This window comes from Hipposideros armiger, unplaced genomic scaffold (assembly GCF_001890085.2).
Source record: "Hipposideros armiger isolate ML-2016 unplaced genomic scaffold, ASM189008v1 scaffold_326, whole genome shotgun sequence".
Lineage (NCBI taxonomy): Eukaryota > Metazoa > Chordata > Mammalia > Chiroptera > Hipposideridae > Hipposideros > Hipposideros armiger.
The window spans coordinates 1,735,277-1,758,548 of NW_017731676.1; the positions used below are offsets into that span (position 1 = coordinate 1,735,277).

The window sequence follows — 23,272 nt, forward strand, 5'->3', positions numbered from 1 at the left end:
TTTTTTATCCAGGGAATCTTTAATGACCATACTGATTGCAAAGGTAACTGGGGAGTTTACACTGACTCTACATTGTCGAACCATAAACATTTTCATGTCTGCTTTGAGAATGTATATGAATTTTAGTTTGTCCAGAATGTTTTGAGTTATATTTTTCTTAAGTGATTAAACATTATACACAAAAAGAAAGAGTCCAAGTTGTGGTAAAAATTTAATTTGTACTTTTTTTCACTTGGCTACTGAGATTTTTATGATCTTCATAAAGTGTGGTAAGCATTGCAGCTGGACTAAGAAAAAAGCAAGAAATAAATCTGCTTAGGAGACCCTGATTTGTGGGGTTTTTTTGGTTTGTTTGTTTTTTTAATAGCAACAAGTTGATTTAAAAAAGAAAATTTTAATGTATCAGCTCAGAATATACTTATATATTGAGAGAAAACCACGGTTAATACCATTATCAACTTTATATGTATTTAAGCAAACTAATTTTAGGTATAATTGTATAATTATTTCAGAAATACTGTTTATTCAGCATATATAAGTTACAGAGACATATGGAAATAAATGTCTGAGGAATTTTTTAATAAACTAATTTAGTGTTTGAAAGGAAAATTGTAATGGAGATAGTAATAATGATAAATTGATTTTTTAAAAATAAATCTGCTCTTTAGGCCAACATTAATTTTCCTTTTCTTACATTTTTTAAATACCAAATTTAAAGCACAGTGCTTTTTAATTTCTCTACTTGGTCACAATATTACTCATAGATGTTTTTCAATTTCCAATGTAAGAAAAGTGATTTTTAAAAAATATATAGGTGGTACTTAAACATTAATAAATAGAGAGATTTTACATCTAATATTAAGAATTAGATGATGCTTTTTCAAATGGGTCTATATAAAGCCAACTTAAACCATTCTGTTTTATAAGCAGAGGAATTTCACAGTTGAGTCCACCATGTCAACTCACTCCTTTAGGTAGAGTGTGATAGTAATAATGATAAATTAAATTTTTCCCCACTCAATTATTATAAAAAAGTAGGTGACAGAAAACCTAGGTAATACAAATGCAAATGAACTCTCAGAAGTAATTGATAGGTTGAAATATTTTATTTAGTTTGTATTTCTTTTTACCAATAGCTCACAGTACTATGAATGACACAGATGTCCCTTTCGAAACAACTGAATGCATTAAAGCTCAAGGAGAAGGCTACCGGGGCACCATCAGTACCATTTGGAATGGAATTCCATGTCAGCGATGGGATTCCCAGTATCCTCACCAGCATGACATAACTCCTGAAAATTTCAAGTGCAAGTGAGTAAACTAGGAAAATATTACAAATTTCAGTATGCCCTGGGGGAAATGAAGCAGGGTGGTTATTTTTTAGTAATGTCTCTGATAGTGACCCTCAAACTTTATTGTGCCTAGGCAGATTGATTCATCTAGAGATTTTGATTTGTTAGGTCTGATATTTGGACCTCACATATGCATTTTAGCAAACATTCTAGGTGTCTCTGAATCAGATGGTTGATGTACCATGCTTTGGGAAACACATTCCTAGGTTTCAGATCACAGCTCTGCTCTTGCAGGTCTACTTAATAACCAAATAAATGGTAATAATAACCAGGCAGATTTCAAACTAGTGCCTTTTTAAATCTTCATATTAACTTTAGGGGAGATTACGTATTTTTTTCTCCTGTAAGTTGAGGCATACCTTGACTTCAGTTAACATTGTACACTGAGTTTTCAACCTTAAAACAAAATTATTTTACAAATTTAAATGAAAGTTTTCTATTGCTTAAGATTTGCTTTAAAAAAATGGAGAAGTAAAACAGTTGTTCAGATGAAACAAGCCAAAACTGCCCTTTAATATCAATAATGTAATCGTAGGTGCCTTCTCTGTGTCTGTGCTTTTTCACCACTTGACTTTGGTTGGACAGACACAGCCACAATGCCACGTGTTTTTAAATTGTCCACCTTGTTATGGGGAACATAAAATGATTGCTTTTGAAATTTATAACACACGTGTCATTCATAGTGGCTTTGCTGAAATAGCACCTATAAATAACATATATTGGCTTTATGTAATTGGCTTTTAATAAGAGAGCTTAACATTTCAAGATGGAGAACTATGAGCATTAGTTGGCCCATCCACTGGAGAGAGGAGATATATTATGCTTTGTTTTGTTCTTTAGTTAATTTAATTTATTTACTTAGTAAATATTCATCTGTTGCAGTTTTTTCATTATTTTGTAATAACAAATTTGTAGTTGTCATTATGGGTTTATTTCCCACCGTTCTCTTCATAGAAATTCAGTCTCTTTTCTTTACCCATGTGCTTTACACATGAGAAATAAATACCAAAGCAGAGAAAGCAAAGAAAATGAGAAAATATTATTTAAGAGCAACAAAGGAGACAGTGTCAATGCCATTCACACTTTTTCTTAACTTCTAATGACTGGCAATACATAAAAAGTCATGCATATGCAAATACCCAATGAGCTCAAATTGTAAGAAAAAGAGAGTAATTGTAGAAATTTAAATCACACATTTCCCAGTTAAAAATTATCAAAAGATTAGCTGTTATTTGTTGTCAGAATGCAGGCCATCCTTTCTAAATGTAGTCATTTGGTCAAGATAACCAAGCATAAATATCAAAAAGCAAAAAGTGAACTGTGTTATGAAACATAAAATCTGACTCAACATTTTGCTCAGAACATTGATGCATTTACTATTTGTGGTCCAGCAGAGAATAGTGTGCTGGTCAGGTGTCTCTGGTTGTGTTACATTAAACACTGCCTCGTACTAAGACTCCTTACAAATGACAATTTTTAAAACTATAACTCAACTCCACTGCCGGTGATGAATCTACATGAATCATTTAATCATTAATTTGTTTTAGTAATTGTAAACAATTATTTCTTCAAGTGAGAGGAAAGATCTAAGGAAAATTATCTGGGCAAACCTTGACTCTCATTCTTGCTTAATCTAGATTAATGAGGTGCTTTTAGATACAGATTTTTAAAGTGGGCCGAAACTAAGACTTTTGTTAGCCTTAGATTTCTGTTTAATTATCTTGCCTTAAATTAACAACTCAAAATAATTTAACTAAGCAATTATTCAACCAAAATTGCAAATTTATGTAAACTTTGTGTGTAATTAAATGCACATACTTTTGTACTGACATAAATTTTGAAACATAAACATAAATTGGTTAAAAGAAATAAAAGATTTTCTTTATCTTCCCAGTTAATAGTTTTATCATTTTATAAGAAGGCTTAATGGCTGGAGTATGGGTGGTAACTATGAAAACTTGCTATACTATGGCCTTAACTATTGGCAAACACTGTTTTGATAACCTTAAATAACAGTTTGTGTCAGGACCTATTTTGACTAGATAAACTATTATTTATTGATTTTATGACCAAACCCAACCTTCTTCCTTAAAAACATCTCGGTTTCTAATGGTCAATTTGGGTATTAATAAAATTATAGTACTTCTAATTGGACCACAGTCATATAAATAATATAGCTTCCAATACATTAAATATTAAATTTTTTAAGTTATTAGCCATGGATCCTAAGAAAAGAAAGCACATACTTGCTTAAAATTAGAGAGCGTTTTTCAGGAAAGCAAATCATAAATTCAACATTTCATTTAATGTGGACCTTCTAAGGTTCACATTAAAATCCCTTTACATACAGAGAATATTTATATACATGTTTTTCCTTACTGAGAACTCTAAATGTTTAATAAATCACTGGTAAACTAAAGGATATACAATTGACAACTTCTATAGTTAGGTTTTCTACATTATAATTAGACCTTCATTTTACAAAAATATTTATAAAGATTCAGGTAACTTCTACAAATCAAGACATTTTTACTTTATAATTAAATCTATGCAGCAAATTAAATAAATTAAGCAAATACCATATTCAAGAAAGAAATAGCTATCATCTTTTTTGTGGCAAATGTTTGAATAGGTGGAACTTTCATTTTAAATGAGAGTAATTAATAACTATTACTAATAGCCTTTCTTCTACAGATAGATACATGTTGTTTTCGTATTATGTATGGGCCATAAAACATAATAAATAACAGATCAGTTTTAAAAAATTGTAACAGTTGAGAGTCTAAGTCTTGAGAATGAGAAGAATGAAGGGGTATTATTTTTCTCTTTCATGAAACAGTAGTGTTTGTGTGGCACTCAGGGCATTGGAAAGAAAAGGATACTGACATCTGACAGCATTTAGTTCAGTAATGGGGGCAGTGTCAGTTGTATATATTGAATTCTAAATTATTATAACTACCCTAAATCAAAAACTTAGAATTCTATTTATAAGCGTGCATACATCCTGGGTCTTTAGAAATGCTAACTCCACCAATGTAAGAACTCGTGCAATTTACATTAACAAACTTTTTCTCAATAGGGACCTAAGAGAAAATTATTGCCGAAATCCAGATGGGGCTGAGTCACCCTGGTGTTTTACCACTGATCCAAACATCCGAGTTGGCTACTGCTCCCAAATTCCAAAATGTGACGTGTCAAGTGGACAAGGTAATAGTTGACATTTTACAGTGTGGGCATGATTAAATTCAGGAGAAATGCCTAAAGGGAGTTCACATTTTGCAGAAGACCTACTTCTCATTGTACTGGTTTCACTGGCTAGCAAAGTCATCAAGTCTAAAGTGGGATTTCTTTTTCATATTCATTTCTTCAACATTTATTTATTTATTTGAGTGTGTACCAGTGCCAGGCACAGTCCTAGGCACCGGAGATATAGCAGTAAAGAAAAAAAAATTCTCTGACCCCATGGAACTAATTTCTAGCAAACAGAAAACAAACAAAATAAAAAAGGAGGTGGGGATTGTAAGTTACAATAGTTTGTGGTAAGTGCTGGAAAGAAAAAATGTATCAGGAGAAAAGGGTGTTGCTATTTTATATTTTAATTGTTTGGGAAGGTCTCACATGTTAAGGTAACAATTAAGGAGGAACAGGGATAGTGAGGGAACAGCATGAGCCATGTGCAAATATTTATAAAGGGCATTCTCGGTAGAGAAAATCTGCAAATGCAAATGACATGAAATGGGAAAGTGCTTGAAAAGTTGAAAGGAAAGAAACAGCACATCTGTGTCTAGTACAGAATAAGCAAGATAGACAGTAGCAGGAAATGAGGTTACAGGGCAGTTGGGCTAAAATTGCATAGGTCTTGTAGAAATAGGAAGGATTTACACTTTTATTCTGAAAGAGAAGGAACTGTGTTGTACAATTCTAAGAAGAGAAATTAAATGATCTGTCTGACTTAAATTCTAAGTAGATGTTTCTGGCTGCATTATGGAAAACAGCCAGAACTTCTGACAAGGACCAAAATGGAAATCAATTGAGTGATTGCTTCAGTAGTTCAGGCAAGAGAGGAGAGTGATGTGGACTTGAGTGTCGGCAGTGGAGATGCTGTGAAGCAGTGTGGTTTAGAAACATAGATGCCACTGAAGGTAATTGTTTCAGGGAGCAGTGGTAGAGAAAAGTCAGATTGAAATAGGTTTAAAAAAGAAATCATTTGTCAAAGATTAATAATAATGTTGGCGGTCAGGCCTCTACACCATCTATGAAGGGGTCTCCCTAACAAAACATGAGTCCACCTGGACCCCTGAAACTAATAATAATAATAATAATAATAATAATTATTATTATTATTATTATGGTGATGATGTTGAGCTCTGGGCATTCATTGGTACACATGAATTGAGAGTTATGATTTTTAAATAATCATATTCTTTCACATGAATTTAATTATGATGGTCATGGTCTTGGTCAGTCCTGAATTATCCTAAAAAGTCTAAGCCAAATTTAAAGCTTCATTTCATAGATTTTTTTGCCCTATACATACTCTTCCATCCTTTAACTTTTTTCTCAGTGACATTTTGCATGAAAAACACTGAAAAAAATTGTAGAGAGAAGAAGGAATGAGTTGTTTTTTCAGTCAATTTCACTGTTCTCTGACAGATTTTAAAACTCAGTTGGAAATAAAGTTAAAACCAATGACTAGGGGAGGTTTGGCACCAACTGGATCTTCTTTGTCCCTCTGTTGTTTGCTTAAACAATTATTGATAATTTGTGAGTGATAGAGGCAAATGAGAACAATAGTTTATAAACTATTAAGATACTTTTATGGTAAGATTTCATTTTTTTTTATGGCAGAGTAATGTTCCATTGTATAAATGTACCACAATTTCTTTATCCAATTTTCTATTGATGGACATTTCAGTTGTTACAATATCTTGGCTATTGTGAATAGCGCTGCAATAAACATAGGGGTGCATATATTTTTTTGAGTTAGTGTTTTGGGTTTCTTTGAAATTGCTTGGTCATAAGGTAGTTCTATTTTTAATTTTGCAAGGAACCTCCATACTATTTTCCATAGTGGCTGTGCCAATTTGCAACCCCACCAACAGTGCATGAGGGTTCCCTTTCCTCCACATCCTCACCAACACTTGTTGTTTGTTGACTTATTGATGATAACAATTCTGACATGATTGAGGTGGTATCTCATGGTGGTTTTTATTTGCATTTCTCTGATGATCAGTGATGTTGAGCATCTTCATGTGTTTATTGGCCATCTCTATGTCCTTTTTAGAGAAATGTCTCTTCATGTCCTCTGCCCATTTTTTAGTTGGATTTTTGTTTTGTTTGTTTGTTTGTTTGTTTGTTGTTCAGTTGTATGAGTTTTTTTAATGAATTTTGGATAGTAACCCCTTACCAGAGGTATCATTGGCAAATATCTTCTCCCATTCAGTAGGATGTCTAGAGAATATTATGCTAGTGAAATAAGTCAGACTAAGAAAGACAATTTTCCATATGATCTTACTTATATGTAGAATCTGAAGAAAACAATAAACATGGAGATACAGGGGGTAAAAACTGGTGGTTGTTAGATGGGAGGAGGGTTGGGGGGTGGGGGAGAAGTTGAACAGACTAGAAAATACCAATTAGTAGTCACAAAATAGTCATGGGGATGTGAAATACAGTGTGGGGAATGTAATCAATAATGTCATGTGGATTATGTAGGGTGCCAGACGGGTACTGGACTTTTTGAAGGGATCACTTCATAAACTGTGTAGATGCCTGACCACTGTGCTGCTCACCTGAAGCTGATGTAGAATAATATTGACTATAATATTGAATGTCAACTATAAATAAATAAATAAATAAATAAATAAATAAATAAATGTATATATATATATATATATATATATATATATCATAGGATATAAAGTACAGCATAGGGAATATAGTCAATGGTATTTGTAAGAGCTTTAAACAATGTCAGAAGAATAGTCTGGGAGAGGGCTTATAACTTGTGAGGACTATAAATGTCTAAGCATTATGTTGTTTTGTAAACTTGAAACTAATGTAAAAAATTAAATTAATGCCTTTAAAACATATATCTTGAATTCTCAAAGCAATACGTTTGGAATCTTTAAATTGAATAAAGGTCCATTTGTAAAGCTTGAAGAAAAAAAGACACTTTATGTAATATATATAGATCACATATATAGATTATATGTAATATATCTAGATCTCCAAAGGATCAGGTAATAGAATATGAAAAACTTTGATTTTGGAAATTAAGCAGATGTTATTGTTTATCTAATAAGTACACACATTAATAGATGAAGACAGTTTCATGGAATTTAAATAGCTGGCCTAAATTCTCAAATTAACACAGCTGGGATTGAATCTAACTTTCCTTAAAATGACCTTCCCATTACTCCACATTTCCTCCCTTTCATTAATACTTTAACAATGTATTATTTTTCTTTAATAATATATTGTATCTTATACATGCAACAATGTGTAGGCGCTGTGGGGCAATTTAAAAATGAAGAAGTCCTATTGAAGAGACACTGTTAGCCAATTCAACATTCAGCTGTGAAATTTTAACATACAGTTATGCTATTGTATGATATTACCAAGCTAATGGTATGCATTGTTACATATGTGATATGTATGCACACAAACACACACACACACATGAAAATATGTTGCTCTTATCCTTCTCCATATAGTAGAAAATAAGTTTCACGTATAGACTGATGAGTTAGAAATATTTTCTCAAACCTTGAAGCATCTGAATTAGTATATATAAATGCTATTCTATTTAAATATTAAATAACTCTTAAAAAAACTAAAACTGCAGAATTTCTTTGAAAACACAGATAAAACACAATTAGATTATATAAGACACTTAAGACAGTAAACAGAAGACAATTCACAGCTTTAAATATTTACATCAATATCATAAATAATGAAGACAAGTCAATGAAATTTATAACTCCAAGAGTTGGTGAGAAATGTAAACCAAAAGCAACATAAGAAAGAAAAAAGAAACAATGATAAAAGCTAACATTAATAAGGCAAACAAAGAAAAAGAGAAGCACTAATGAATAAAGCAAAATAATGGTTCTTTGAAAAAATTAATAAAATAGACAGCACTTGCTGTCTCAAGAAAGGAACATGTATATAAAATATATTTAATTATTTTTTAAATTATAAAATATAATTATTTTAAATATGTAATATGTGTTACATATAATATGTAATTATGAAATATAATTATCAAGAGAGATAACCATTGAAACAAGAAAATTAGTAAAGAGTCTATTTTATTCAACCTCATGGAAAAAGCTTTGAAAATAAAAATGAAATGGCTTGAATTGCCCCTAGTAGAGAAAGAAGGTTTAGACTAATTTTTATAGACAAAATGTAGAAATTTATTAATTAATTATTCTTGCAAAAATATCATGCCTAGCTAAATTCACAGACTAGAAAATCTCAATGCTGAATAAATTGTCCTGTCGCTTAACAAATACAGTAACGCTTCCAAATTATTTTTATGATAGAATTATAATATTGATAACTAAACTTGATAAAGATAGCACAGAAGAAAACTATAGTCTTATCTCATTTGTGAATATTAATATACATATCCTAAATGAAATTTGGGTGAACAGTCCAATAAAGAAACCACCATTTACTTGATCGGGAAACAGAGGCATTTGTAATAAGGTATAAGAAAATAAAACAAAAATGTCTGATATCTCTTTTACTGTTTAACATTGTAAATATAAGTTATTGTGTTTCTCTTTAACATTCTATTGGAGATATTATTGTATACAATTAGATAAGAAAGCATATTTATTTGGGTAAAAAAGCAAAGACCTCTATTTATGCAAAGTATAATCTAGTAATGTACTTGAAAAACTGAATTCAAGTAATAAAAAATTTCACTAAGGTAGCAGGATATACAATTAATATACAAATATCAATGACATTATACATGAGTTTAAAGATCTAATTAAATAGAAATCTACATTTATAATAATAACGAAACTGATAGAAACTTAGGAATACACTTTTAAAGATATATGGAATAAAAACGTTAAATCATTCCCAAAAGCTGTACTTTCACATGTAGAAAAACATTCCTTGTCCTTAATATGAGCACCCAACATCATAAATACATAATTATGCCTAAGCTAATTATTTTAGTGTGATACTAATAAATAGATCAACAAGTCTTTTTCTGATACCAAACATTGATTCTAAAGTTCTCCTAGAAGAATAAATATGTAAGTATACTAAGAAAAGCATTCGGGAAAAAAAGAGTGATTAGAGGTAATTAACCATATCAGATACTAAAATATTTTGTAAGCAGTTTATAATTAAAAGTGTGATTCTATCACATGAATAAATGGACAATTGGAACAAAATACAGAGTCCAGAAACAGATTGCTTACTAAGATTTATTATATTAAGAATGTGGCACTACCTATCGCTGAATGAAACATGAACTTTTAAACTATAATAATGGATCAACAAGGTAGCCATTTGGAAACATGATAACATTAAATCCATGCCTTATACTGTAACTGAAAATAAACTCCAAATGGATAAGAGATGTGATTGTCAAAGAGGAAACTAAATAAATACTCGAACTACACTTGGAAGAATGCCTTTATAGTTTAGATGTGGTGAAATGTTTTCTAGTTAACACTCAAAATTTAGAGGCAAAAAAGAAAAAAATTATATAAACTACATCAAAAACCTACCATGGCAAAACAACAACAACAACAAAATGACCACATTTAAATTCGAAAGACAATGGTGATTTTTTAAATGTTTTTATTTTTCTAGCTGAGCCACCCTGCTACCTGTTGGCAGCCCAGCAGCAGCTCAGCTCGGGCTGGGAATCAAACCGCTGTTGCTCAGAGCTCAAACTCTTGAGCGAGCTCTTAACCAACTGAGCCACTTAGACAGCAGGACAATGGTGATTTTGAATAAAGTTTTAAATATCACAAATAAAGAAAAATATTTTAATATATAAAAACTGAAAAATAAAGGGCCCAAAAATTTAAATAATGGAAAATTACATGAACAAAAAGATTTCTTAGAAAATGGATATCAAAAGTCCCTTAAACACATGAAATTATGCTTAAATTCACATATAACAAGTGAAAAGTAAAATATAAGTATTGAGATTTCTCACAGTCTAAAACTTCCATTTCTCACATATACATCCCCAAAAATTCAAAAGCTAAACAACACCATCTTTTGGCAGAGCTGTATGGGAAAAGGAGCTCTCACACATTGCTCTTAGGAGTGCAAAATGGTAAACCATTACGGAACAAAGTTTTACAATAATAAAATAACATATGCATTCACCTTTTAGCTCAGTGATGCACTATTGACACCTGAAAATACAGCTCCAGTGTATGCAAAAACATATATATGTGGGGGTTTTTTTGCAGCATTTTCTCTAATAGCAACATAACCCAAACATACTCAGTCAATGAAATACTATGAGACTGCAAAAAAAATGTATGATAAAACTCTCCATGAACTCACATGGAGTGATTTTCAAGTATATTGTTAAGTTAAAAAAAAAAAAAGCAAGACACTAAAGTATATATTTGATATTTTATTAGTAATAAAGGGACTTACTAATAGTAATAAAGAATGGAATATAATAATGTATGAAAAATATATATACAAATATTGTATATTCATAGCATATATGTGTATATGTATACTTTTTCAGTACATATATATACACATATACACACATATGTAAGTATATATGTACTTTTTCACTATGTTAACTGGTTCCTGAACATATTATTAAATTATTTCTTTAAAAAAATTTTATTAGGATTTATACCTATTATAATCACAGAACATTTTTAAAACCAATGATAATATACTATGGTTTACAAAGTTTAATACAGAGACTGATCTCAATGTTGATGTACACTTGTAGATAACATTTTATAGTCAAATCCACAGGTTTTATTCATAAAATTAACATTAGGAATGTTTCACAGTCACTTTTTTACATATGTGGTATGATTTCAAAATATGAAATAGTGTTTCTTTTTAAATGTAGAACTGCAACTTATTTGGAAGAGCTTGACTTCTTTTTATGATTTTTAAAATTAAGAATATGGACACTTAGATCAATGTTAAATAGAATATAAATTGTTCAAATGGAAAAAAGTAAAAAATAAAGCCACATGGGACATGATGAAAGACACAGGAGCCAATTTAAAGTGGCTTCTATTGGCTAAATTTGGAACAATTTGAGCATCAAAATGAATAACAGGAATAGAATATTTGTCACATTTAATAAAAAATAATCCATGAGTCCATATTTATATTACTCCTTCTACTACTAATACTAGTAGTAGTAATACTACTACTACCGCTGCTACTTCTACTGATAGTGTTAATACCTAAATGGAAGGAGTAGGGGAGAAGGAAATGCTCTAATTAACAAGAATAACAACTAATAAGTATAGAGAATCAAAAAATAACTACTTTTAAACCAGCATAGTACTACTTCATGTAAAATTAATCAAAGTATGCCTAAGTCATTTTGTGAAAATTGTTTAGCAATAAGATGTTTTCTTTGTCTCAAAGGCCCCGCCTACTTCTTTTGTTGTTGTTACATACAAAGAGATGTGTTTCCTTTATACCATTTACCCAAGTTATCAAACTCATCACCAATAATGAAACAAACTGATAGCATATGTACCATGATGTATTGCTCTGAATAGGACAAAATATCACCTATGCAATATCCCGTATTTAACCTGATTTTTATTCCTGAGAAAATAAAAAGACAAAATGAAATTAAGGAGCATTTGCAAAACAGTTGGCTTTGGGTGACTAAGAATGTCTATATCGTGAAAGATAAAAATCAAAACAGAGCAAATGTGATGAGTACATGAGTGAGTATTCATTACATCATTCTTTCCTGTGGAGTAAAATTTTTCAGAAGAAAATGTTGGGAAGTATATGTCATTCTAAAAATTCTCATATCTTTGGTGTCTCTAAGAAATACTCATTTAATTTTTTCTTTTATTTTTAAAAAAATGTGTATTTGCTGCATAAATGTATGTTTTAATGAAAAAAATTGCTAAAAATAAAGATACTTTAATTTGAAATATTTAAATCTCTGATTTGTACAAATTTCAGAGTGCTTTAATTTTTATGTTGATTTTCATGAACGTATATGCTTATAAAAATGTTTTTGTTCTATACTCCCTAGTATTCACTAGTTTTATTTCCCATCTATTTATCTTTAGATTGTTATCGTGGGAATGGCAAAAATTATATGGGCAATTTATCCAAAACACGATCTGGACTCACATGTTCAATGTGGGACAAGAACATGGAAGACTTACACAGGTGTGTAAATATCTTTCTTTGAATATTTAGTGTGTAGTGATAACAGCAAATAGGTATATTCATGTACATTGCTATTTCTTTTCATTATTTATATATTATCATAAGCTATTGAAAACATTAGTTTGATGATTCGTGGAACCCAATATTTTCTGAGTAGTAAACTTTTAAATAAGTGAGTCAATCAGCACACATTTTTTGAGCACTTATTGTATGTTCTGCTTGGTAATAGGTGCCACGGGCAACAGTAACAAAAAGTGGGCATACATTTTGGTTTCATCTTTGAGGAAGATATGGTCATATTGAGAAAACAATTACATAACTTGATAAGACAGTATATAATTAAGTGGCACATCTCATGTTTCATATAGTGCATTATATTATTTCGTCTCATAATTAATTATTAATTCTTACTCATGGAAAATCAGTAAGTTACCATTTTCATATACATACACACCTTAATATCCAATTAAATACTAAAAACTTAGAGAGAGGTTTCCTTGTATAGCCTGATTTTGACATATAAAATTTTTCTATAATTAAAGGAATGTATATGTAATTGGAAAAAACAATCTACATATTTCAGAGAAGTAGAGATTTTGAAATTGAACATATTCACAGAAAAATAAGTTATCTTCCACTGAACCCTAGCAATAATGCTAATATGTTTGAAATTACAAAAGTATGAGACATAGTTGTGACATAAAACTGATATTTAATAAATATCCAAGAATATATGCACTAGAATAAAAGATTAAAAGGTTAACGTCTTTTGATCAAGTACATAATTGATTTACATGAGTTGTTATCTCATATGACCATCACAATGCTATATCGAAGATATTTCTATATGTGTGAATAAGAATTTTGGGACTCAGAGAAATTGAGTCATTTTACATCGAGTCCCACTTTAACTTAAAGCCTTTACTTTCTTCCACAATGTACTCAGTAGTGGATAATATTATTTCAATTAATATACTTTATAAACAGACAGTGATAGTTCTAAAGCAAAGCTCGCTGATGTAAATATGCAATTCACATATGTAAGCTGCACGTGTACTTTCAAGTTTTCTAATAGCCACATTTAAAAAAGTAAAAATCAACAGGCAAAATTATTTTTAATAATATGTTTTTAGTAATCCCACATATTTAAAGCTTTTTTAGTTTAATAGGTATTCAATATAAAAATTATTAATGAGATCTTTTACATTTTTTTCATATTAAAGCTTGAAAATCTGGTGTATATGAACAATTATAGCACCTCTCAATATAGCCACATACCAATTTCTCAGTAATCACATGTAGCTAGTAGCAATTGTGTTAGACACCATAGCTCTAAGACTTCAAAGATGAGCAGAATTCTGCACTCATTGATCTCACACTCTAGTATGGGATGCCAGAAAACCAGACATGCCAATATCATATTATAAATGCCAGGGAGAAATCACGTATTTTATGCTGTGGAAAAACCCAAGCCTTAGATGGCCAGGAAGACTTCCTGGAGGAAGAAGAGTTTGGCGCACATAATAAGCAGGGCTTGGTAAAACAAAAAGTAGGAGGAAGAGTGCGTCAGGCAGAATAGCTTGTGCAAAAGCCCAAAGATTAAAGTGTTTAAAAATCAGAAATGATATCGGTAAGGTGGAAACATAGTGTAATTTGGTCAATGTCCACAGAGGAGGAATTCTCCAAAGGCGATACTATATAAAGCCCTGTAAGCTGCAGTAAGAAGTTTCAATTTTAACCTAAGCAGTAAAGGGATTCATTAAAGAATTTTAAGCAAGAATTGGCATAATTAAAATTCAAGGATTTAAACACTGATATTTTTGAAATTATTTTTAGAAATATAGGGGGAAGGTCTAGCTTTTATGGACTTATACGAGACAATTGCACCAATGCTGCCTTCCGTGATGCCACATCGGAAGGTCGTCATTTTTATGGTGGAATTATTTACACAACGGAAATCAGCAAAGACAACAAATAAAGACTCCCCTCAAACGCACCTCAGAGTGCCAGTTAAACGTGTAGCAGCATACTACTATATGTGACATATTTGTTCAGGTGTTATAGTGGTTATAACAATTAATGCATTGAGTTTGATTTGGCTTTTGGAAATAATTTAAAGTCATCTGGAGAGAATTAGTCCAAAATTGATGACTTATTAAGTTGCATGGTACCATTTTGGTTCAAGAACAAACTACCCCTGAGTGAGGAGGTCGTACAGCATGGTGGTTTTGAACTCTGGAAAGAGCTGTGTTCAAACCCCTGAGCCACTGCTTATAAGCCATGTGACCTTAGACTAATCAGTTGTCCTCAAATATAAAATAGCATCATCTTAGAGCCTAAGTTTCCATATGCAAATCACATTTAATAGAATCTGGCACATGCTAAATACTATGTGTGCTTGTTGTTGTTATGTCTCCAGAAAATGAATCTGAGTTTGGAAAGTTAATCCCAGTTCCTATATCCAAACTCTTCTCAATTTTCTTTTTTTTAAAAAGATTTTATTGGGGAATCGGGAAAGGGGAAAAGACAAGTTTCTGTCCTTTTTTGTTCTTCAGTCTAGTTGTGGAGGACATCGCTTCACTGGCCCATGTTGGTATTATCATTGTGCTCTTCCCGGGTGAGGCAGATCAGTTGCCGGTCTGGCCACTCACGGTGGCTCTGGCAGTTCATGCTGGCTGCCAGCCATTCACGGTAGCTTATGGCAGCCCACTGCAGCTTCACTGCAGCCTATGCTGTTGCTGGCAACTCACGGCAGCCCAGCTCTAGGTCAAGCTGTTGTCCACCATCTTGGCTTTAGAGGGCACAGTGTCACTGGCCCTCATGTGGGATCCGAACCGAGGCATTGCTGCTCAGAGCTGACGTTCCAATCCAACTCTTAACCAATGTGCCACTTGGCCGGCCCTCTTCTTGATTTTTAAAATGACATATTAATTACATTCAAATATTGTAGTAATTAATACTCCTAAACAAATCCAGTTAGATGTAGTTTTCATGACTTAGGATGGCCATATGGAATTTGATTTCATTAATGTTATTGAGGTAAATATAAGTATTGATTTTATATGAGTAGCCATGGTCTTATAAAGTAACAAAATATTTTTGCTTTTCTTTGTAATAAATTTTGTTAAGGTGTAAAATAAGAAAGGCTAAAGCAGTATTACTCAGTTATCTATTAAAAAAATCACATTTTGTAATTCTATGACCAGTGGCATTTTAAAATTGAACTGTTTTGTTAGCACATTATTATTAATTTTTCAATGTATCTTGTACGTCATCATAGTGATTTGGCTAGTGAGGCTTCAAATGTTTCTGAACTCTAAAATAATACTTCTGCAATGGCTTATATTTTCTATGTATTTTATAGACTTGATCTTCTTTATCCTCTGCACTTTTTTTTTGGTAATGTTTCTCCATTTCTATGCACAAGGGTATTGTTACATTGCCACTACAATTATTAAATAGAAGTAAAGTCACAAAATCTTTCATTTTATCTATGCTAATTACGCAGACCTGTTCCAAATTCTTGAGTTAGAAAACATGCTTCCAAACTGTTAGAACAACAAACTGAATCTCAAACAAAATAACCAAAATTTATACTAGTCGATGCATGTGTTGTATCTGTAATGAAAGTTATGTGCTAAGATTATATCTTCTTGGTGACATTTTGTTTTTGTTGGACAAAATAAGCATCTTGTGATATTCAGAGTTTGTTGTTTATTCAGGCACATCTTCTGGGAACCAGATGCTAGTAAGCTGACTAAGAATTACTGTCGGAATCCTGATGATGACGCCCATGGTCCCTGGTGTTACACGGGGAATCCTCTCATTCCTTGGGATTACTGCCCTATTTCTCGTTGTAAGTACACTTAGTGATCTTTTTCAGGTGACATAGTTGCAGTATACTGCATCTCCTCTAAACTGATACCTTAATCAGAGGTGGCAATAATATAGAAGGGCTACAGCGGACCCCCAAATGAGGATGCACTCCAGAGAGCAACACACACACACACACACACACACACACACACACACACATACACACACACCCTTTTTCATTTTTCCTCTAGACAAGGAGACATTCCACTCACCATTTAAAGAAGATTTTCCTCCCTTAGATTCCCATCTGGAATCCAGAAACAATAAATGGCCATAGTTCTAATATGACTGCTCTAGCAAGACTTCTCCATGCCTCATCACCAAGCCTAGCTGCTCAGTCTCTGGATGTAGCAGAGCTCTCAGCAAAGGTCCCAGCCCATCAACTGACTGATGAACAGACCTGCAAGAGAGGTGCTTCCATCATCTTCCCTGTTGTTTAGCCAACTAGGAAGCCTAGAACATTCCATCCACTTCTCTGGCCCAAGGTTATTTTGTTAAAAGAGTATTAGTGCATAAATTAAAAGATATATAAAATATACATGTCTGATATTCTTCATATAAAAGAGCTCCTATATATCAATAAGAAAAATATGAGATAATTCAGGAGAAAAATGAAGAAAATGAGTCTTCAAGAATAAATATAATAATAAACAAATGAAAAGACATTAAAACTTAATCGTGACAAAAATGAAACTATAAAAGCATAAGAAATAATTTTCACCTATCAGGTTGGCAAATAAGAAAATGATTGTTAATGCCCAATATTAGTGAGAGCCTGGGTAATCAATACTGTGTTACTGTGTAAAATGGTAACCCTGTCTGGAAGTAGATTGGGGAAATGTATCAGTATTTTTCTACTTCAGCATTACCAACGTTTTGTGCTAGATAAATCTTGTGGAAGGCTGTCCTGTGCATTATAAGACTTTCAGTAGTGTCCCTGGCTTCTTCCTACTAGATGTCAATAGCACCACCGTTACTCCAGTCATGACAATCAAAAACAGAAGTTGCCAAATGTCCCCTTGGAGTGGGCAAAATAACCCCCATTGAGATCCACTGATGTAGAGCAATAGATATTCAGATGGGAATATATCCTCAATACGTTATTGAGTGAAAAAGCCTTATTATACAGCTGTGTCAGTAGCATGGATTAATTGTATTATGCTATATATCTCATAGCTCTAAGTTATAGCAAGCGTCTTTAAATACTATGTGAAACTACCTTCTTGTTTAAAAAGGACACACTTTTATAAGTTCAGTAAGAGTGTATTTTAAGAATGTTTTTCTTGTGAGACAAAGCCAGGAGCAAGTACCTTGAAAACAGCAGCAAAAATACCCACTCTAAATATTAGAGATTAGATTGAAGAAATGGTGTTTGCTTTAAAACATGAAATACAAATACAGGTCTATAGTTTTCCCATGCATGTCAAATTAATGAGATAATTTCTCACCTTAAATGAAAACACTAGTCATGTTTCATGATATTTAACATAAAAAGGAAAACTTCTTAAATATAATGTTAATCAAGTATATTTATAATTAAGACTTGAAACTTCCCAAACTGTTTTTAATAAAGAAATTACCTGTAATAATAAATAAACATTTTATGTTTGCAAAGAAATACTATTTCATATTATTATATTTTATTTCATCAACTATAATCCTAGTATTTCAAATTAATGTTCTAATGAAGATGTCTTTCAAGTTTTAACACTGAAACAAATAAGCAAACAAATCTACATCTCTGGTACACAAACTTTTTTAAAAAAATGGTTACAGGATTATTTTTTTCAGAATATTAGCTTTACCTCAAGTACATTTTCATGAAGTTCCTATGGTTAAAAATAATAGAGGCTAATAGGATATCCATTGATCTAAGAAGAAGGAAAAAAAAATCAATGATCTGGCTTTTATAACAGGTTCTAATGCTTTCCCTACAGAATTCCAGATTTATAAAAATCACAGTAGCTTAATTTTAGCCATAGAGTAAAATGTTCCTGTAGAATCTCGAAACTGTGCTTTAGATTATAAACCTAACTGATACAGGACTGTAATAATTTTAAAGTTTTCAAGTATTTTCAACTAGCATTTTAAAACTAAAAGTTGCAATGTGCAGTTGAAAGACGTCAAGGTGTTCCTAGTGTTTGATTAAGTGCTATTGCAGATAACTCATTTTTATTTCAATGTATTCTGAACATTAATTTCAATAAATATTTTTACACTGTCATTTTTCTAACTAACATTTATAACTAGGCTTTATTTACATTTTCCCACTGGTGAAAGCTTAATAACATTTATCTTTGGAAGATCTGAGTTCTTATTTATTTAACTGCAGAGACTGTGTAAGTCATTTTTGCACTATACATGAGTAATACAAAACATGTAAGGGTTTTTATTCCTTTTTAATAATGCATATAAAATAATATTTAACATATATTTTAAGATTACCAAATACATAAAAATAAAACTGTAGAAATACCTATACATTCGTCTGTGCCCATACACACTCAATATATCTTGGAAAAATCTTAAGTTCTAACTACTGAGATTATAGCAGTGAAGAGCTTCGACTCTGTTTTCCTGGTTATGAATTAGCTCTATCACTATAAGTACTTTGGGCAAGTAATATCCATCTATTTGTATTTATTTACTTATTTATTTATTCATTCATTCATTTATTAACAATTTGAAATTAAGCTACTATTGTATGCAAAACCCTATATAACATGTTAGTTATAAAACAATATAAACAATATTTCTTACCTTCAAATTATTTTCAGTGTAGAAAGAAGACATTTATGTAAATAATTACAAATATAATCATTCAAGAAATACATATTAACGTTAAAATATATAATGAGGATTGGAACATAGATATCTGCCTGGAAAAATATGTGATGTTCGTAAAGCTTTAAACCCAAATCAGAAATTTGAAAATATATTAAAATATTTCATTTGTGTTCAGCAAGAGTTCATATTTGATTCTGAGGACATAAACACACACACACACACACACACAGACACACACACACACACAAACCCTTCCATAGGTATAAATTTTATCATTGACCTATTTTCCTTCTTTAAATTAAAGTTCAATCAATTCAAAATAAGATTTGCATTATACATAGTTTTTCAGATTGAGTGCTGTGGTAGAGTTAGTGGTGGAAAAATAAAAGAGGAAAAGTAAGAATAGTATTTGATGGTAAAATGGAAAATGCCTAGAGAGCAGTTTTTTAAGGTTTTGCTCAAAGTGTGCAGCAGGAGTACCTGGAATGCGTTTGAAAAATTCATAATTTAGCCTTCAACCCAGAATCTCCAGAAATCTGATTATAGTAGTATTTCAGTTTATTCTAAAGTGTGAGAAATATTGGCTCAGAGAAAACTATATATAGTCTCAAATATTAATAATAATATAATATTAATTATTAAAGCCCACAATTTACAATACCTACACTTTTTTTTTTTTTTTGCTGAGCCATCCTGCCACCTGTTGGCAGTTCAGCGGCAGCTCAGCTCGGGCCAGGACTCGAACCGCTGTTGCTCAGAGCTCGCACTCTTGAGCAAGCTCTTAACCAACTGAGCCACTCGGCTGGCCCTAATCCCTACACATTTTTAAAAGTTAAATATTTTAGTAATATACAATGGTGAACTAAATACTTTGTTACAGAAAGCTTGATATGCAATTAAGGATATAATAGTCTACAGTCTTTCTCATAAGGATGATATAAGGAATAAAGGTTTTTTATTTTAGAATTTTCAAGTACTTAACTTGAGTGAGAAAACCAATATCCTTGATGTTTTAATGACCCATATTCGGCCTCGATCCATATTTGTACTATAAACTAAAACACTGACCTAAGCTGACTCTAAGAAAAAACCCTCCTCCAGGATAAACCAAAGGGAAAGAGAAATTATGAAATTTATGTTTGCCTTTACCCTTATTTATTTAAAATGCCTAGATCTGGTAAATGAACTCAAGTGAAAACTCTTTAGCATGTATTAATTCTTTGGAGATTCCCCATAAAGAGCAATTAAATTTGCATCTATTACAAAGGAATCCATATGCCATTATTGTTTTGTTGCCGGTTTATCTGAGCTCAGGGCATTTCCAGGGATTAACAACCAGCTGGGTCTAAACAGTGCCTGACTAAATCCGTGCCATCAATTCTGAACAGTTAGATATTAAACTCCAGGAAATGTCTTGTGCCTCATTTGTTACTGTGTAAGTATTTTCAAATCCTAGAATCTTCCAAGTGTCTCCTTGTAGCAATTAAGCCCCAGTAGGGAGGTTATGAAAAAGGAGTAAGTTATGTGGTTTTAGTCAGAATTAATTTCCAGTTTCTATTGTTCTCTTTTTTCCATACTCCTTTTTTTTTTTTTTTTACTGCCATCTGGAAAAACCAATCTTTGAAATATTCTAACAAAACAAAATTATATTCTGTTATCCCTCTTTTTCCAATGATGATGTTGATTTCTAGCTTCTGGAATCTTTGAAGTTTTCTGAAGCCTATGAAGTTTCAATTATACTCAACCATATATTTAAAAAAGTAGTTTTCAGAAAAAATATAAATGGGCCAAATTACGGTAAAAAAACCATAGTCTATCTATATGAATGGCACAAAGCAAGCAGTAAAAAACATTAGTGCTATTCAGTGAAATGTTTCTGGTGTACACTGTTGGGCATCTTGGTAGAATGAGGCAGCTGCTCGATGCCACTGGAGTCTCCACAGTCATAAAACAGGACTTTCCTCACAGAACAACCCAATACCAGTAAGCACATGTTTCAATATTGTCCAGTAAAAGTGATACGTAATTACTCAAAAGAGTACTACTACATTTTATCTTTGAATAAAATGTCAAGAATTGTAGTAAATTATCCTATTCATGGATATTTGGATTTTAATATGTAACTTTGGTTCTATATAACAGAAATATGTATCTATGGATTATGACTATATGTATCTACTTATTTTTACAGGTGAAGGTGATACCACACCTACAATAGTCAATTTAGACCGTAAGTAATATTTCAAAATAAAGAGCATATTTGAGTCCTCTACTGTCAAAAATGATGTCATTATTTTCTTCATAGAAAAATATATCACTATATTAACTTCCATCATAAAAATAAGTTTATTTTTATTTACTTTTTTTCTATGTGCATATGTAATGGGGTTACACAAGCAACAGTATAATAAATATCAAAATTCAATTCTCTATGTTATATTTAACTTTGAGAAAGCATTTATATTGCTTTTAATTTGAGGCAAAATGTATACCTGGACCTTCATTATCCTTTAAATTAAACAAAGATGCAAAAGTCAGAATGAAACCTGAAGGTTGGAAAGTTATGCAGTGTCTCTATCCTCCTCTGTCTTTAAAGCTCTTTGTATGCTCTACTAGGCACAAGCTGACACAATCTGAGAGGCTCAGTTAATCCTGCATGTAAGAAAATCTGTTGAGAGTTGCATGTTTTTAACTTTTACATATTTCTTGGGCTAAAGGAAGTTATTCAAACGTTTTCATTTAAAAGACCATCTGCTTTGTCCCAAGCTGAAGAAATTATTGGAAATCTATTTTAGACCATGGACAGGTAGAAAGGATAAGGCAAGAGACACAGCGGAGGGTCAGGAAAAGTTTACTTGAAATTACTTGTGTCACTTGGATATAATGATTTGGACATAATAATGTCATTTGGATATAGTTCCAATAAGTATATTGCTGGTAACCTGTTTCAAAATGGCTCTGCAGTTTTACTTTACAATTTCAGAAGTAATAAGCCAAATATAGTTTTTTTTTCACTCAAGCTATTCATTTCCATTGACATTTAGAAATAACCACTATAGATAGCAGTGTTTTATTCTACGTTGAGGTTGGTGAGGGAAATACAATTAGCATTAGACCTGAAGAACTTGTACCTAGTGCTGGGTGATCAAAGCCACTGTCAGTTTCATGGACACTGTTGACCTTGAGCTGATCAATTTTTCTGTGTTACTCGTCTACCTAGATAAGAATAGCAAACATTTTGGGCATGATTTGGCTCCATAGTCATAACACTTACTTCCCCCCACCCCCCACAAATGTTCTACTGACACAATTACAGTAGTTACATTTGTCTAGTTACCATTGCATTTAAGAAAGCCAAGATGCAGAGTATTTCAAAATGTTTTGTCAAAATGTTATGTTTGGTCCTCTTTTTAGATCCTGTAATATCTTGTGCCAAAACAAAACAATTGCGAGTTGTAAATGGAATTCCAACACGAACAAATGTAGGATGGATGGTTAGTTTGAAATACAGGTAATTATTCATATACACAAATCATATGTATTTGGCTTATTTGCAAAAGGCGTATTCCCAGCAATATGGCCATACGTGGTCAGGGTAAGTTGTGCCCTCCCCATGGGCACCCATATGAGACAGGCACAGGAGGGGGCTGATGACATTCTGCTTGCTAACTAGTCCTACGTTTCGCAATGTGTGCCTCCAGAGATAGTGACTTTTGAAATATTCACAAAGATCCCATGTGTGTTGGCTTTGTTTCACGAGTGACACCAGTTCTGATTAAGCAAAAGACAACTACTCAGACAATTTACTTATATTCTGATATTACCATACTAGTTATAATGCATATGTTGTAAATTTCTCA

At 31.8% G+C, this 23,272-nt stretch overlaps 1 protein-coding gene across 3 annotated transcripts in view; it reads left to right on the forward strand.

Annotated features, from left to right (window-relative positions):
- Positions 1-23,272, forward strand: part of HGF (hepatocyte growth factor) — a 72,345-nt gene that overhangs the window by 39,509 nt on the left and 9,564 nt on the right. For all 3 annotated transcript variants that reach the window (XM_019660705.1, XM_019660704.1, XM_019660706.1), the window contains 6 exons: positions 1,137-1,311; positions 4,432-4,559; positions 12,647-12,749; positions 16,472-16,605; positions 21,604-21,642; positions 22,827-22,923. In XM_019660705.1, coding sequence (XP_019516250.1) covers positions 1,137-1,311; positions 4,432-4,559; positions 12,647-12,749; positions 16,472-16,605; positions 21,604-21,642; positions 22,827-22,923 — 676 coding nt within the window. The remainder of the gene's footprint in view (positions 1-1,136; positions 1,312-4,431; positions 4,560-12,646; positions 12,750-16,471; positions 16,606-21,603; positions 21,643-22,826; positions 22,924-23,272) is intronic.